We start from the raw sequence: 17,748 nt of genomic DNA, 5'->3' as shown, positions 1-17,748 counted from the left end.
ATAATAATAATAATAATATATCATTATTTACTATTAATATTATTATGTTTATTATTTTGTATTTGGATCTAACTTTTAATTTTATAAAATGGAAATGGTAGAAATACTAATATTGAAGTTTCTTCTGAATTTTATATTTTGTAGTATGTTACAAATTCAAATATGAACTATGTGAATACTCCATTAATGTGTAGAGAGAGAAAAAGATTGTTAAGGATAGTGGGGAGGTGTAGGGTATTTTTGGAATAAAGAAAATAGTGGAGAGGTGTAGAATATTTTTGAAATAAATTAAATTAATAGGGAGGTACAGGTCCCACTTGGGGAGGTGTAGGGAACAACACCCTTGGTTTGGGTGTAGTTTAGTGTGGTAAGAGTCTTACGTGTAGGGATGACAACGGATCGAATCGAACACGGATAATACCTACCCGCAACCTGATCCGATAAAAAAAATTCATCTGCTACCCACACGGATACAAGTTTAAAAAATATCCGCGGATATTTTAAAACTCGTGAATACTCACAAATATTTAAAAATATATATATTTTTATAAATTATAAAAATAAAATTTAAATAAAATAACAAAAAATATATAAAATATAATATAAATTAAATATAAATTAAAATTTAATTTTAATTAAATTTAATCTAATAAAATATAAATTAATGTTAATTTTAATTAAATTTAACTTAATAAAATATAAATTAAATATTTATTTTTATTTTTTACGGATAACAGATATCCGCGAGTACGGATGATATAATATCCATACTCGACCAATTTATAAGCAGGTATTGACATACCCACTATCCTTAGATAATAAATAACTATCCGTCGCATATTTTATCCGTAGATATTCGCGGGCATGAAAGTTTTTGCCATCGCTACTTACGTGTTTGTTATAAAAAAATAGTAATACTTCTAGAGATGACACCGAGGTGAGGTAAAACCAACTTTTTTTTACCTCATACCCATCAAAAATCATCCATATCTCCATCTTCATACTCATACTATGTAAAAAATTTTATCTCATCTTCAGGTAACGAGTGTACCCCTTGGCTGTGACCATACTCACTTTCTTACTCAACCAATTACATTATATATAAAAAATAAAAATCACGTTAAAGAAACCTTATATTATCAAATATTTAATATAAAAAAGTAAATTTTCATATCTTTAAGTCAAATATTTTAGAAAAAAATTATAAGGATATAAATTTAAAATCAGAATTCCAATTAATTATAGATAGAGTCAACACACATAAGTTTTCACGAATAAGATATTGTTTACTCAGAATCAATCCTTTACATATTTGTTTATTTGTATTTCTGTAAAACCTCTTACCAAAGAAACTATTGGAGATATATATTGTGTATACAAACTTAAGTTGATTTCTTGATTTATCCAAAGTTAGACTTTTTTTTTATCCTAACATTAATTATATAGAATTACACAACATAAGTAAAATTTCACAAACAAAATATCTATAAATTTTGCAAATATTAATGGAACAACTGGATAAAGTTAAAAAAATATTTTTTTTAAAATTATAAAAAAACAAAAATATTATGTTTAATAATATTTCAAATGTCTTTATACTAATATCATCTCTTATACAACCATAAATATTATATCAAACAAATTAACAGAGAAAAAATATTAAACAAATAATAATTTAAATTTAGACATAAATAGTTTATTTTTTTAACTTCAATTTATGTTAAATAGTGTAAACAGGATTTATGAAAATAATATTAAATTATTATATTAAAGTAAATAAAATATCTTCATATAATTACAGTGGTAAAATTATACTTATAAAAAGAACTATAAAACAAAATTAACTATATAAAAATCATCAAAACATAATTTTAAAATGAATGAAAATAGTAAAAAAAGTAAAAAATGATTGGATACATGACTGAATAAAATCACAAAAAACAAATTACAATTAAAGTTATGATTACATGGAAAATAACTTACACATATGAGAAAGCTTTCCAAATATAAATATAGTTGTATACCGTTGTTGACAGATAAAAGTTGTTTTCCCAAAACAAAACTTTTCAAATAAAACAAAAATTAAAGATTAAAAAGAATAAAAAAAAATAAATAAACATAAGTTTTTATATTATACGGTAAGTTTTATATTTTTTATGTGAAAAATTATATAAATAATAAATAAAAATATTTAAAAAAATAAAAAATAATCAAATGTAAGACCTAAAAATATTTTATTCAATAAACGTTATAATACATCATCTAATATAACTCAAAAAACCAAATGTAATCAAGGTTGTGTGAGATGAGAAAAAATAGAAAAGACAAATATATATATATATATATATATATATATATATATATTAGATAATCTAATAAAATATATATGATTTAATAATTTAAACAAGAATGAAATAAGATATATATTGATACTAGTATAAAAATAAAGACATATATAACAATATAGACATACCCATACTTAATTAAAAAATATAAGATATTATCCATATTACATCCATACTGAATCAAAACAGAAACTTTTAATCAAAGAAAGGAATTCTAATAATACCTCAATTCATTTCTTATCTCTTAAATATTCTCTAACTAAACATTAACTAATACACTTTTCACTTATATGATGAAAATTTTCAACATTAATGTCCCTCCAATCCGTAGCAATGTGGGTGTATCAAACATTTATGTGGGAACATTCCACACGTCGCAATATCCCAAAAATGTGTACATTTCAGATACACATGGACGTGATAGTAGTCTTGGGTTCATTTCTTTGGTACAATATTCTTTTATTAGAAAGCTTGTCATACACATGTGAGTGCAACCCATATTGAAGATGAGGTATGATGGGAGTGGTTTTACGGGTTGCGTGATTCTAATTAAACATGTTATGAATGATGAAGTATGATGGTATAAAAGTATGTTGTGATAATTCTAATGAAATGTGAATGTACAAAGGATAATTGTAATATGGATATTGAAAGAGAATTCCAAGGAGGAATGTCTCGGATGGTGGTGGTTGGTAAAGTATGAATGTGGTCTCTATGCTGTCGTTCATCCTGATATTCCATGATTATTCCTTCTCACGTAAAGAAGGGTAACTCATGTATGGGAATGACAGGAGGTTCTAGTCCATAGATCAAGATGGGCGAAAGAGAAAGGACTAACTTGGCAATTGTTGAAGGCATCCCAACTATTACACCACCTGGGTGCTAAAACGTCTAGCTACACAATTCATACAATTCGAATGGTCAAGTCAAGTGGTCGGTTATTACATGATTATACGTTCGGTCATTTCATGAAATATATGCATGTATGATGATTTTATGTGCGATGTGTTTATCTCTATTTCTTTGATCTCGATTTTAAAGCTTACCCTTATTTTCCTGTCTTGTCATGTTATTCCGTTCGGTCGTCATTGTCCTTGCAATGATCACCTTGTGGGTGTGAGCAGAACGTGAAGATATTCTGGAATAGGCGTTGGGAAAAGGGAATTGTTTATGATAGGGTAAGACCGTTCGGTCTTGTATTTATCTTTGTAATAGTATAGTACCTTACGGTTCAATACATTCCTTGTATGACCGATTGGTCTGTACTTGTAATTAGCCTCCGCATAAGTTTTTTCTGTAAAAAGTTGTAAATTTATGATTATTTTAGGATAATTGTAAATTAACTTTATTTCCTTGTAACTTTTCAATTGTATTATAAATGTGAAACCTCCTAAATATAGTTTATAACTATATTTTTGGGATATTAAACAAAATAACTGGGCATACTTCAACCACTCCACAATACAGTCACGTATATTTTTTTTTTCTTTCTTGTATTTTATCTAGTCTTATTTTTATTCGAATTACACATTGCACATATCAAATATAAAAAAACAATAATACAAATATTATACTTAAATAATTTTAAAATTTTTTAAATTAATATAAATAAACCTTTGTCTGATTAAAATAAGAAAACATGATAACAAAATATATAAACAGGTCAGTTTTACTAATCATATATAAAAAGGACTTACCTCTGTCCTTGCTTTCAACAATAAGACAAACTAAGACCGAGGAAAACTCTTGATCATCACCAAAAGCTCCGTCTCCTGCGTCTCCCACACTTTCTGAATAATCTCCTGGTCGAGAAGCTGCAACACTATAAAATTAACATTTATATTTATTTAAGTTTAAAATATTTTATCTAATACTAATTTAATAAATATTTAGACATTTATTTTAAGTATTTCTATCTATTTAAATTAAGAAGACTTATTTATAGTAAATAGGCATATTTATTGAAGTGAACGTTAATGTAAATTGACTTTAATTTTATTATTTTTAATATTTATTTAAATTATTTCTAATCTAAATCATAATAATTTTTTAAATATTTATTTTAATTATGTTAACTTAATTGATGTTAATTTTATTGATGTTACAAATTCATCAACCTTTGTGATTTAAAATATAAATTTTAAATAAATTATAATTAAAAAGTTCAAATTTTACAGTGATAAAATGTTGTTATTATGTAAGTGTAAAATTTAGTCATAACTCTAGATTTTTCTATTTTTTTATATAAACGTCGTTTAGAAAATCTCCTTCATCAATATTCTTTTCTGTAAATATTTTATTGTCTCTTTGATAAATAGATAATCATTATTGAGAGAGCCTATGTCTCCAACATTGTAATATAAAAGATAAAAAATCGTTCACAATCGAGAAGGAAGCTCCCAAATTTCGTAATATATAATATATTCATTAAAATTAGTGGTTCCCAAAAGATATTGTTAGTGAGAGTAATTGTTTTTCACTAAGTTCATTATAGGTTAATTTCCAATCCATTAACTCAAATCCGGGTAGTGAAATAACTTCTGAAACAGAACCTTCGTAGTCATATAACAAGAATTATGTGTTAAAAGAAAAACTCGTTTAGGAACATTCGTACTTCAAATTTAAAAAGTTAGATTGTTTAGGAAAGTCTACTGCTTTTAGAATATTGTTTAGAAATATATAACGTTTGGAGAGTTATTTTTTTTCTAATAAATATTATTTTGATAACTATATAGCATATCTGTACTTATTTCTAATGTGTAGCATCCATCAAATATATTTGTTTCGTGTATTCATTTCAGCAAATGGATGATTAAAGCAGTGGAAGCAACTGGGAAGGGTGTTATAAATAAGGATCTCATACCTTGAGTGTGTAGCAGAAACTGAGAACGAGGAAAGCTGTCCTTAGTCTTCAGCAGACCAAGTACTCCATTTTTACATCTTGGAAGCTGCTGCTGCTGCAGTGTTAAACTTTATTATTGCAGCAAACATATTCCTCCAACAAACTTTTTTACAATAATCTCAAGTAAGGAAGAAAGAAAGAGGCTATATAGTTAGACATTAGGTATATAGTAAGAAAGTAAGAAAACATTACCTGTGTTATTGGAATTGGATGATCCACAAGTGTGATATGTCTTTACTTTGTCACTATTCGAAATCGTAAGCAAGAAATTGAAAGTTATGAAGAAAAAAGAAAAGTGAATATTGCAAAACTTAGTTTAAAATATGCATGATGATGGTGTAGTCTACTTGAAGAAAACCGAGTGAAATGGCACGGACAAGGAAATGGGGAAAGCAGACGCAGAAAAAATATCTTCACTTCTCTCTGAAAGGTTAAACTGTTTTAACCAAAATAATATAGTAGTGTAGCAGTAGTGTTAGAAAAAAAACACAAGCTAGACAGTCTTTTACTTTACCCACCTCAATTATGTATTATTTACTGTTCTTTATAATAAATGCTTGGATTTTAAAAAAGAAGAATAAGATTTAATTTAATTGATTTCTTTTTAAAATTCATTTGAAAATGGTTGGCATTAAAAAGATGTATATAGATTATATTACTTATTTTAATATTTGTTCTGCTTCTGGTTAGACTATAAAAGTTATAATTAATTTCGTCCAACAGCTGCAGTGAGTGACTCCTGCAGCTTTTCATTGTCACTAATAAAAAACAAAGCAAAATTGTAACTGGCATTTAAAACGTGGAAAGAAAGAACAAACAATGAAGAGGGAACGTGGTTGGATTTGAATGGGTCATAGCTGTTTGGTGAAAGAGGGAGGAATGCTACAGCTGTAATTAATGTCATCAGAAATAAATTAATAATAATAAATGAAACACGTCTTGTCACTGTCCAATGCTTCAGGACATTCAATTGCAAAGGTACATAACTTGTTGGATTGGAGCCTCTGCCTGTCTACCTTCTCACTCTCAACAAAATTCAATTGCATATTCTTCTAAATATTCAATAATTTTTTAAAGTTTCAGTTTTCAACAATTAATCAATTTCATTAATAAATATCATTCATAATATAAATCTAATTTTTTAACAATTTATATTAGGAAAAATATCTTTTAACAATTTTTTAGAATAGTTTACTATTGGTCTATTTTAAATATTTTTTAAATATAAGTTTAAATAAATCAATAAAATAATAACTTGTATTTTATTGTCAAAATATCACCATTCTTTATATTATATGATTAGTGAACCAAATATTTTAAAATTTAAATATATTTTTTTTTAAATTAAGTGTTAATGTTTAATTTAGTTCCTTATTTTAAAAATATGTAAAATCAGTCTTTATTTAATAAATTTTAAGTTAACATTGTGTCTTCCGTTAAATACTTATTTTCTTTTTTTTACTCCTTTGAATTTTCCTTAACACCAAGTTTTTTCAGATAACTTTTTTCTAAAAACTTGTTATGTCAATTTTTTTTTATTAACTTTTATCAAAACGTTTAAATTGAATAAAAACATACGTAACTGGGTACTGTCATATTATTTTGGAATTTATTTTCTAAAAAACAACTGATATATCTAATTATCATCATGAATCAGGCGCAATAGATGAAGTGCACTCTTCCAAAAATAAAATATCATTAAAATTTTGTACTTGCATGCTAAAACACCATCACCGCGGCTTTCCTTCCCCTTTCTAATGTGCATCTGTACTTATTTCTAATGTTAAGCATCTATCAAATATATTTGTTTCGTGTATTCATTTGAGGAAATGAGTGATTAAAGCAGTGGAAGCAACTTTGAAGGGTGTTATAATTAAGGATCTCATACCTTGAATGTGTAGCAGAAACTGAGAAGGAGGAAAGCTGTTCTTAGTCTTCAGCAGACCAAGTACTCCATTTTTACATCTTGGAAGCTGCTGCTGCTGCAGTGTTCAACTTTATTATTGCAGCAAACATATTTCCTCCAACAAACTTTTTTACAATAATCTCAAGTAAGGAAGAAAGAAAGAGGATATATATGTAGACATTGATATAAGGTACAGAGAAAAGAACAAAATATATATACCTGCGTTATTGGAATTGGATGATCCAGAATTATGATATATGTCTTTACTTATCACTATTCCAAATCGTAAGCAATAAACTGAGTTACGAAGAAAGGAAAAACTGAGTGTTGCAAAACTTAGTTTAATATATGCATGATGATAGTGTAGTCTACCTGAAGAAAACCCAGTAAAATGGCACGGACAAGGAAACGGGGAAAGCATACACAGAAAAAATATCTTCACTTCTCTCTGAAAGTTCCAACTGTTGTAACCAAATAATATAAGTAGAAATGTAGTAGAGTATTTTACTTTACCCACCTACTATTTACTATTCTTTATAATAAATACTTGGATTTTTTAAAAGAGAAGAAAATTAATTTAATTAATTTGTATTTTTGAAAAGAGAAGAAAATTAATTTAATTAATTTATATGTGTGTGTGTTTAAAAATGGTTGGTATTATAAAGATATATAGATTATATTCCTTATTGTAATATTTGTTTTGCTTCTGGTTGTATAATTAATGCTATCTGAAAAAAATTAATAATAATAAGAGCTAATATATGCTACTGGGTAAAAATCGATTAATATTTGCTTAGTGATTTTACCTGCACCTTTTTTTATCTACAAAATTACAAATATAATTTTCACCTTTTTATTAAATTAATTTCTTTTTTTTACTTTTTTTCTCTTCATTCGCTCATTTATTTTATTCTTTAAAGAGTTTTGGAAAATTGATTAAGAATTCAACTGTTTTTAAAAATCTTAAGATTTTTTTTTTCTAACGTAAACATATTAGAAATACGTTTAAAAAATAAAAATTCAAATAAAAAATAACAACTAAATACAATCCAATATTTAAAAAATCAACTAAACTTAAATTAAACAATTATAAACAAATAACAAAAATCAATATAACTTCAAACAACCAAAAAAATTATTTTAATAATAATTATTAAATATTACAAATTTATTAAAACAAACAAAACATAAAATTAAATAACAAAAAACATCATTTAAAATAAAAATAAAAAATTATTTTATTATTTTTATTTCAATTTTTTTAATTGTTATTTGTTTTAGTTTTATTTTTCCAAATTTATTATTTGCTATTTTAATTTTTTTAATTTAATATATTTTTTTATCAAACGTATTTTTGAAATATGTTTAGAAATAAACATATTTTGAAATATGATTAAATAAGATCATCTCGTTCATATATAGAACCTATTAATAAAATATTCGTAATAATCATAATAAGTAAATTGTTTCTGATTGTTCACTTATTTAATAATTAGAGTTATTTTTTGAATACGTAACGTATTTTAAAATATATTTATTTTCGTTAAAAAAAATTGTATTTCCAACGAGCTTTAAAAAACAGTTGAATTCTTAATAAAAACCAATAAAAGATAATAGGAGTGCATTAGAAAAGAAAAAATTAATTTAATAAAAAATTGAAAATTATATTTATAATGTTGGAGATACAGGGAGAAAAAAAGGGAGGTGGAGGAAGAAGTCCTCGTCTTTGCTCTGGTGGAAGCATTTCTTGTCACTGTCCAATGGTTCAGGAAATTCAATTGCAAAATTACATAACTGGTTGGAGCCTCTGCCTCATGTACCTTTTTCCTCTCAGAAAACCAAACAAAATTCAACTGCATTTTCTTACAAAGTTTTTCATATTTTATTTTTTTTATATTTATTAAATTTAAATAAACATATATTTCAATTTTAAAATTTTTTTAACTCAATTATATTTTAATAGTAATAGTTTTCATATTTAAATACGTACACTTCTATTATTATTATTATTAAATACTATTTATTTATTATATGATATGTTTAAAAAAGTAAATATTGTGAATGAATTCAAACTTTACAGCACAAGAAATCCACATCTATAAACAGAAGACTCGGTGTGCCATATGAAAAGAAAAATACCTAATTATGATATTTCGGTGAAATTGGGTTTAGGAAAGCAAAGTGTGAAGAATGAGGAAATTTAATGATAAAGATATGTAATTATATTGTAGAATTAAGATACTTTTTATATTAATTATTTTTTATTTCTTTTAATATTATAATAATTTTATCAATAGCCATTCGTTTTTATTCATTAAATTTTTCATTTGAAGATTAATATTGGTGTTTGTGAAATAAAAGGAGTTATTTTAAATTTAATGTAGAGTATAATTCTGTGAAAAAAAAAATGTTCCAATAATATTCAAAGTCATACAAGATATCATTATCCAAAACATTTTGAAGACTCAACTTGTCCTTAAGAATATTACTTATATTTTTTTAATATGTCATGATAATTAATAAAATTCAATAAATCATTTTAACTATTTACAAAATTTTATGACATTTGTCAATATCTTAATAGAAATATGCATAGGCAACAAGTTCTTCATAAGCTTAAAATATGAGATTTTAAAATTAACTATTTATATTTTATCAATTTAAACAAACTCCAAATATACACTAGTTCGAAAAGGGCTTTTCATGATATCAATTGACAAACGTTTAACAAGCTACCGTAATAATAAAAGTATGATGTCAAAATTATAATTTTTGCAAACTTTTCAACAATAGTTATCTAAATAATCGTTGTTAAAAGTTATATGATGACAATTGTGTAGAGAATCGTCTTTAAAAGTGAGAAGACGAGAAATAACAATAGTTATATAAAGAACCGTCGTTAAAACCTTCTTGAGATGGAGAAATGATGATAGTTATATAGATAACTTTCCTCGAATGTGCAGTACTTTCATAAAAAAAAAAGATGTGTTTCTTTTCCCCACGTGACTTTCATTTTAGTGTTTCTTCTTCCCTTGCACTTTTCATTTTCTCTTCCCTTGCATTTTCACAATTGCCACTACTACCAATGGTGAACCTCTGCGAAACTCTTCCAGTTTCAATCTACTCAACGTGAACATCCGCCTGTCGCAAAACACTACTGATCTCACCGCACACTGCAAGTTTCGGTCACATTGTACTCTAAAACCCATGCCGCAAGGCTCCTCCGTGGAGCTCTCCATACAGTATTGCAAAACCTTCGCCATCAATATGCTCCTTATCTATGGTTGATACTTTACGTTTATTCAAGATTTGCTTACTTGTGTCTATTTATCTCTGTAACTTCACAAGCAAATAAATGATGAACCCATGAAAAATTTATGTATCTTTCAAATCTCAAATGAAGACTCTTTTCTATTCTATTTTGATATTTTTGTCTTTGTTAATTCGGTCGTGATATACATATGTTATTTTTTTTCCAATGATTTTTAACGATGATTCAAAAATAGTTGCCATTATTTGAAATTTTTAATAATAGTTATTTTAATTGTCGTTAATTTTGTCTTACACTTAACATCGATATTTATGATTTTATTCGAAAAAAAGACCGTTTGAACCGTAGTGGAAAATCAATTATCTAATTGTGATATTATTTAACTATTAGTACAACTTTAGTGTATCAAGGTTAATACATTACTCCTCTAATTCAAATCAAGCTCAATGTAATCGAAATCCTAAATTTTACGCGAAAAAAATTTCTCCAATAATTACTTTCATACTCAAATATAAAAACTCGATTACAACTCTCGTAGTTTTTCTTACTAAATACTTACTCGTACTTTGAGTAGAAAGTAAAAAATAGTAGATCGCACAAGTAAAAATCTCAAAGAACAAGTGAAACATCTTGCAACAAATCCAAAATTTAGTGAAAATAAACTAACTAAAAGAATAACTTTGGTCAAGTGATAGAACTAACAAAAAGATTAAACGTTTACATATAGTAAATTAAAAAATATTAGAGCAATTTTACTCTTGCATTAAATTAAAAAATATTTGAATAGAAATGTTCAAAATAAAGAATTTGAAATTTCAAAAAAGTGGAGTGGATTAAAGGGACAGAGACTTACTGTAATAGAAAAATGAAATAGATAAAAAAGAAAGAGACAAGAGAAGAAAAGAGAAGAGTAAAGAAAAAGAAAAAGACAAGATAGTGGTCTAAAGGGCTCTTAATTATCTCACATTTTCCACTTGTGGTGTTCAGATGGTGGGTCTGCTGACAGCCAAGCCAACAATAATGCATCTTATTATAACATCATACATAGTACAAAATAATGCCATGGATCATTATTATAGTTGTTGAAATTTATTTTAGGTGCATACATAACACTAATTTAACTATGCAACAATTGAAATATGTATTCTAATTATCATATTTCAACTTGGCTAAATTAAAATCAAACTCAATTGCATAAAAATATATATAATTAATTAATAAATGAACTGGATTTGAATTGTCTGTTGTATTAATTTAATTTTTAAAAACTCAATTGTTCTTAGATAAAACTGTTAAAATCAAATTAACTTATTATAGTTATAAAAAAATGAGGTATATTATTATTCAAACGGTTCGAATAGTTGAATTATAATTTTGTTTTAACAATAGTTTAGTTCTATTTGTACATTTTGTCCATCCCTAATTGGAACAATGCCTGCCATCACAATTTAGAACCATGTAACTAACTAACTAATTAACTTAATTTTTGTCAATCGATAAAAATACCTAAGGGTTGTTATTTAGGTTTAGACTTATTTATAAGAAATTAAGGATTTTTAGTTTGTGGTGTAAATATTAGAGTAAAAATTAGAAAAATATTGTTTGGTGTTTTCACTTTGAATTTATATATGAAATCTAATATAGTGAAATCTAATATAGTGAAATCTCTACCACTTAGATCATTTCATAAATTTATTTGTTTTTAGAATTTAGAATTATTTTGTTGAAAGTCAGTCTATTTTATTATTTTAAAGTTTTTAGTTTTAATCAGTAAATAATTATAGCTTTTATGAATAAACACAAGTTTCTTGAAAAAAACGGGATTTAGACTTCTCATTTTATTGTTTGTACGATTTAATACATTTATCCATATATTAACAAAAGTATAGATAGACAACAAGTAATGAAATGATTGTAAGAATATCTCCATACTTGTTTAGGTGCATACGTAAAACTAATTTAACTACGCAACAATTATCATACTTCAACTCGGATAAATTAAAATCAAACTCAATTGCATAAAAATATATAATTAATTAAAAAATTAACTGAATTTGAATTGTCTGTTATATTAATTTAAGTTTAACAGATATTGACGTCCGGAACGGATAATCCATCTACATTTAACGTTATTTCTATATTTTAGTTTATTGTTTTTATTTTATATTTTATTTTAATAATATTTTTATTTACGGATTATGTTATAAAAAAAAATAATTTATAAATCAATATAAAATATAAAAAAATTTAAATAATATTTATAAATTAATGTAAAATACAATAAATTAAAAAATTAAAAATTAAAAAAAAAACCCTTAACGGACCACATCTGTTAGACACATCTGTTTAAATAATTATATACAAAATATTTAAATAATTAATTAAATAATAATTTAAACTAAATTAATAATAATTATTTTATTAAATAAAATAAAATTAATTTATATATAATTACGTCATAAATTAATTTATTTTATTTTATTAAATAATTATTATTAATTTAATAAAATTATAAAAACTTTTAATTAATTATAGTCAATAGATGTGGCCACATCCGTTTATGTCTTTTTTTTTTTTTAATTTTAGTTTATTTAAATATTATATTTTATTTTATTTATAGATTATTTAATTTTTTTATAATATATTACAAAAATCAATTTTATTCTATTTAATTAAATAATTATTATTAATATAATAAATTTATAAACTAAAAGCTAAAAAAAGACATAAAGTTTAAACGGATGTGGACACATCTGTTAATAGACGTGGCATATCGGTTGAAGAAAAAAGATTTTAACGGATGTTGATATATGTTGAAGAAAAGAAGTGAGAGTGTATGATTTTTTAAAATATAAAGGTTACTTTTGAAATGTTTTAAAAATGTGGTGGTGTAGGGAGCAATATGGGGTGGTGTAAGGAGTAACTCTCATTTAATTTTCTTTAATTATCTTATAAATAATTCAATATCTTTTAAGATATATTTGATTGGTGTGAAGATCTAAAAATATTTCTAATTATCTTTTAAGTAATCTTATATCTTCAAGATATGTTTGATTCTTTGGAGATCTAAAAATATGTGAGAAGATATTTGTTACATTAAAAAAGGATGTGAAAATATTATTTTTTTATATTTATTGATATAGTTAAATAAGGTAATTATTTAAAAATATCAAATAAAATATCTAAAGATATATTTTTTCTAAATTATATTTTATCATAAACATTTATCAATTATGAAAGTTTTTTCTTTTTAGAAAAAATAGAGAAAACCACAGGTCTAATTGTTGTTACTTGACTTCTTGTAGTTTTGATTACTTGTTATTTTGGATTTATCTTTAAGAGGCCATTAAATTTTCAAAAATTTATTGTCACATCTCCATAAATTAAACTAAATTATAGTCACACTACATTTCAAAATATCTAAAAAAAAATTAATGTAACTAAAAAACTATTTTTAACATGTTTTATATCTCATGCTCAATAAATTTAATGATGATAAATTCTAATTAAAATGTTAATTTTAAGTATAAAAATAATTAAAAATCCATATTAAAGCATATGTAGTCCTTTATTCAATTTTCAAATTTTAAGTGGAGAATATTATGAAATATTATTACTCTGTAAAAGGTGGCTGCAAAGTTAAGATCATTAAAGAAATAAAAAACACTTAAGGGTAAAAGACATTAATGATTATAAAGTACTAACCAATTAAAAGAAATAATCAACAGTAAGTAAGGAATTTTGACAAAAAAAAAAATAATAAAAAAAAATAAAAGAGATTTTGGAATCAACTGGACTAATTGACACTTTTTTTTTTTCCAGAGTAAACTCACGAGCATGAGCAAAATAAAGAATAAAGAAGTGAAAGAATTTCTCTAAAAGTGTGTGGTGACAAGCTATGTGATTCTACTTTTATCCTTTTAATATTGACACCCATCTTTTAATTACGAATAACTTCTTGCTATAATGTCTGGTATCAGCCAACCAATACTATGTTAACTTTGTGATCATTATCGCCATTGTTTATACGTTATTATATTCTCTTCTGCAATTGGAAAGTTGAAAAACTAAATGTAATGCATCTGAGAGAATAATTTTTGGGTTATAATAAAACATGTGTTGTCCTTAAAGATTAATTAAATAAAAATGAGGATCTAGAATGTATAATTGTAAAGTATTTTACAGTCTACTTTCAAAGTTTTACTCATCTCTATGCAGCTTTAGGTCAACATCCGTTTCAACGCTCTAAACTCTCTCAGATATGTGCTGAACTCTTTTCGTGGCCTTTCGGAGGAAACAGGTTCTTCAACCACTTTAACATACTTATTCTTTTAGATCAAAATTTCATACAAAGCTTTTCTTATTCCGTAAAACACATAGAGGAATGTTTTATCTGATTCGTATTATATGAATTTTTGAATTAGGGGAAACAAAAGCTTTCTGGTTGATTTCCCTCTTCTTATGAATTCTCTCATTCATAGCTTAAACATCCAGTGGTTCTGTAAGAGTTTCTCAATCGCAGAAATTATATTAATTTAGAACGATTCTTTTATCTATCATAAACTTATTCTCTACATTTTTCAATCTGGGTTCATCATCTCTCCATTACTTTTCAAGTTTTTCTGTCTCTTCCTCTCTCTAAAAGCAATGTATTTTTTTATAATTACTTAAACATGTTGGGTTTTATTCTTGCTCCCTCATCAAAGTCTCTCCGGATCGGGTGTGCTGTTGACACTCAATTTTTTTTTTTCTTTTTTCTCGAGTGATTTCGATGTAATGTTACTAATTTTAAACATGTTTTGTTTGATTAATTCGCTAATGTTCTTTAGTTTTATGTTTCAGTTATGTCTTCCAACGAAGAGGTAACAATCCCTTTGAAATATTGGATTGACTATGACAAAAAGCGTGTAATTGTGGCAGAAGCAAGTGGGGAGTTGGTAGATGTTCTCTTCAGTTTCCTCACCCTTCCATTGGGAACTATTATTAGGCTTGGAAACAAATTGGACCAACATATAGAGCTTGGTTGCATCAATAAGCTGTACGAGAGTGTTGATAATTTGGAATCTAATGTTTTCTGGAACAACATCTGCAAGAAAATGTTGCATTCTCCGCGCAACCCGTTAGAGAGCTCTTGCCAAAGACTGAAAGTGAAAGTGGATGATACAGAACCCACCAAGTATTTCGTGTGTTACAGCTGTTCAAAGGAAAAGGATTTGTTGCTGAGTACCTTTGATGGTGCAAGGTGCCATTGTGGAAAATTGATGAGAAAAGAAACGATGTTGCTGGAAGAATCCAAGGAAGAGCTAGCTAAGGACAATGGTGCTTTTGTTAAATCAGATGCCATGTTCTTGATCTTGGATGACTTGAGAGTCCTCCGAAGCTCTGTAGGTCACTCTGTTCAAACGTTTCTCAAGCATCGACACAAAGACATCAGCAACCTCACAGAAATATCTCAAAATGTTGGCATCAAGGAGGTAATTGTTTTTAATACATTTCTAAACAAACTTGTAAAAAAATAAGAAGGTAAAATCTGTGGAGTTTAACCCTTCGTATTTTTTTTTTTCAAGAGTATGTTTCAGTCGCGTGCCCTTAAAATATTTAGCATGAATATGTATCACGGAAAGAAATAGGATTTGATATGTGGATGGAGAAAATACTTTGGATATTGAAATGATTATTTTGTGGTCTAAAGTTATATTTTCGGTTCAAGACATTTTTCTGATTTACTCAACTGATAACCTTCCTAGACTTCCTTAATTAGCATGGTTTTGGTTGTCTTTTCAGATATTGAGCATACTAAAGCAAGCCTTAATCTCCAAATCTCCTCTGAGTGACGTATTATTGAAAAATGAAGAATATAACAAATGCTCTCCCTCAAAATATACCGGTCCCATTCATTCCAAAGGTCATGTAAAAATCAAAGTAATGGTGAGCAAATCACAGAACAAGATTTTGTTTGCTGAAGTAGATGGAGATTTTGTTGACCTTCTAGTCAGCTTCCTCACAACACCTATGGGATCCATTGTGAAGCTTATGAAAGGAAAATTGTGCTTGGGAAGCATTCGTAACTTGTACAAAAGTGTGAAGCGTCTCAATCCATCATGGTTTGTAAGATCATCTAATGAATCTTTAAAGAATATAAAGGTTGCTCCTCATTTTGGTTGTAAGAGGAATCCATTAGAAGAGGACGATGCTCCTGAATATTGGTATGGCCCTGTAGTGGAGAAAGAAAATGAGGGGCGTACAATGATTTCAAAGAGAAAAGAGTTGTTACGAGATCCAAAAAAAGTGAAACTTTTTGACCCCAGATCTTCTGATGGAGCAAGAGAACCTCCTGTGGGATTTATGAAGAGACCATGTCTATTTGTTGTGAGCGATGATCTTGAAGTGAAACCAATGACAAGTGCTTCTAGCATTTCGCATTTGAAAGAGCTTGGGATTGTGAAGTTGAATGATTTGGAGGAACATTTTATTAAAGTCAGAAAGTCACATGAGGTAATATTCTCAATCATCTCTTGAATACTTGTTCAACCACAATATTTATGGTTTTAATTGATCTAATAAAATAATTGGTTATAATAAACTGCGTACAGCATTTCTTCCTTTTCAATTCATAATTGACATTCATTTATCTATTTATGTCAGGCAGTAGACCTTTTGAGGGTTTCTTTGACATCCAATGAAGCTGCTTTGACAAAAAGCCTATTCTCTCAATTGTGGATATGTCAAAGATGCATCCCTTGCTGGGGTGTATTGGGAAGTCGACACCAAATTAAAAACGAAATAAAAAAGGAAGAGAAAGTGGTACCAGGTAAAAAAAGGCATGACGAAAGAGAAAGAGATAAGAAGGAAGTGAAGTAGAAAAAAAAAAGGAGGTACAAGAGACAATAGGTATATGTTATTGGTAAATTCTGAAAAAGTCAAAGGAAGAAATTAAGCCTAAACTAACGAAGGTTGAAAATAGGTGTTCAAGTGCATTGTTGTAATATATTGATGCGTGAAATAGTTATGTTGAAGTAAATTGGACGACCATGTAACATTGAATACAAATTTGATTATTGAATTAAATTACAAAGCTATACAAATAACTAATGTAGAAAAACATTAAAAGGTTTTAGCACGAGTTCCGGAACGAAATCTCATTAGAATGAGATTTGTGATAAATAAGCAAAAAGGTAAAAAAAAAAAAAGATTACTTGAACTACATTACATAAAAATAGGTTTGAAAAAGATACAAGAAAGACTCGTTTGAGTCTAGGTAGGGACATGACTCTTTTGATCTATTCCAATGGTAAAAATCTACACGGATAATAGGAAAAGTTTT

The 17,748-nt window shown here is 26.4% G+C and overlaps 2 protein-coding genes across 4 annotated transcripts in view; one reads left to right on the top strand and one right to left on the bottom strand.

Moving 5' to 3' along the window:
- The window catches only part of LOC106773176, a 96,432-nt gene extending 88,806 nt beyond the window's left edge, over positions 1-7,626 (bottom strand). Inside the window, exons 1-6 of one of the 2 annotated variants that reach the window (XR_002669603.1) lie at positions 7,526-7,626; positions 7,373-7,450; positions 7,136-7,229; positions 5,440-5,492; positions 5,209-5,302; positions 4,043-4,159 (exon numbers count right to left, since the gene is read on the bottom strand). The gene's annotated coding sequence lies outside the window, so the exon portion shown is untranslated. Of the gene's footprint in view, positions 1-4,042; positions 4,168-5,208; positions 5,303-5,439; positions 5,493-7,135; positions 7,230-7,372; positions 7,451-7,525 lie in introns of both variants that reach the window. The other variant, XM_022786000.1, reaches the window with a different exon arrangement.
- Positions 7,627-14,601: 6,975 nt separating this feature from the next.
- Positions 14,602-17,495, top strand: LOC106773162. 2 transcript variants are annotated; one of them, XM_014659864.2, is made up of 4 exons: positions 14,602-14,724; positions 15,267-15,898; positions 16,209-16,919; positions 17,070-17,495. In XM_014659864.2, the coding sequence occupies exons 2-4, from the start codon at positions 15,269-15,271 to the stop codon at positions 17,283-17,285; spliced, it is 1,557 nt and encodes a 518-aa protein (XP_014515350.1). In that variant the 5' UTR covers positions 14,602-14,724; positions 15,267-15,268; the 3' UTR covers positions 17,286-17,495. The 2 variants fall into 2 exon arrangements, with proteins under 2 accessions (XP_014515350.1, XP_014515349.1); XM_014659863.2 differs by lacking the exon at positions 14,602-14,724 and adding an exon at positions 14,753-14,925.
- The last annotated feature ends 253 nt before the right edge of the window (positions 17,496-17,748 follow it).

This window comes from Vigna radiata, chromosome 9, assembly GCF_000741045.1.
Source record: "Vigna radiata var. radiata cultivar VC1973A chromosome 9, Vradiata_ver6, whole genome shotgun sequence".
Lineage (NCBI taxonomy): Eukaryota > Viridiplantae > Streptophyta > Magnoliopsida > Fabales > Fabaceae > Vigna > Vigna radiata.
The sequence above is the reverse complement of the archived record's forward strand: the minus strand, read 5'-3'. Positions and strand labels throughout refer to the sequence as shown.

Coding starts and splice junctions, on each gene's coding strand:
- LOC106773162 (XM_014659863.2), top strand. CDS start 14,886: ATGAATTCTCTCATTCATAGCTTAAACATCCAGTGGTTCT. Junction 15,899..16,208: donor AAAATGTTGGCATCAAGGAG/GTAATTGTTTTT, acceptor TTGTCTTTTCAG/ATATTGAGCATACTAAAGCA. Junction 16,920..17,069: donor AAGTCAGAAAGTCACATGAG/GTAATATTCTCA, acceptor TATTTATGTCAG/GCAGTAGACCTTTTGAGGGT.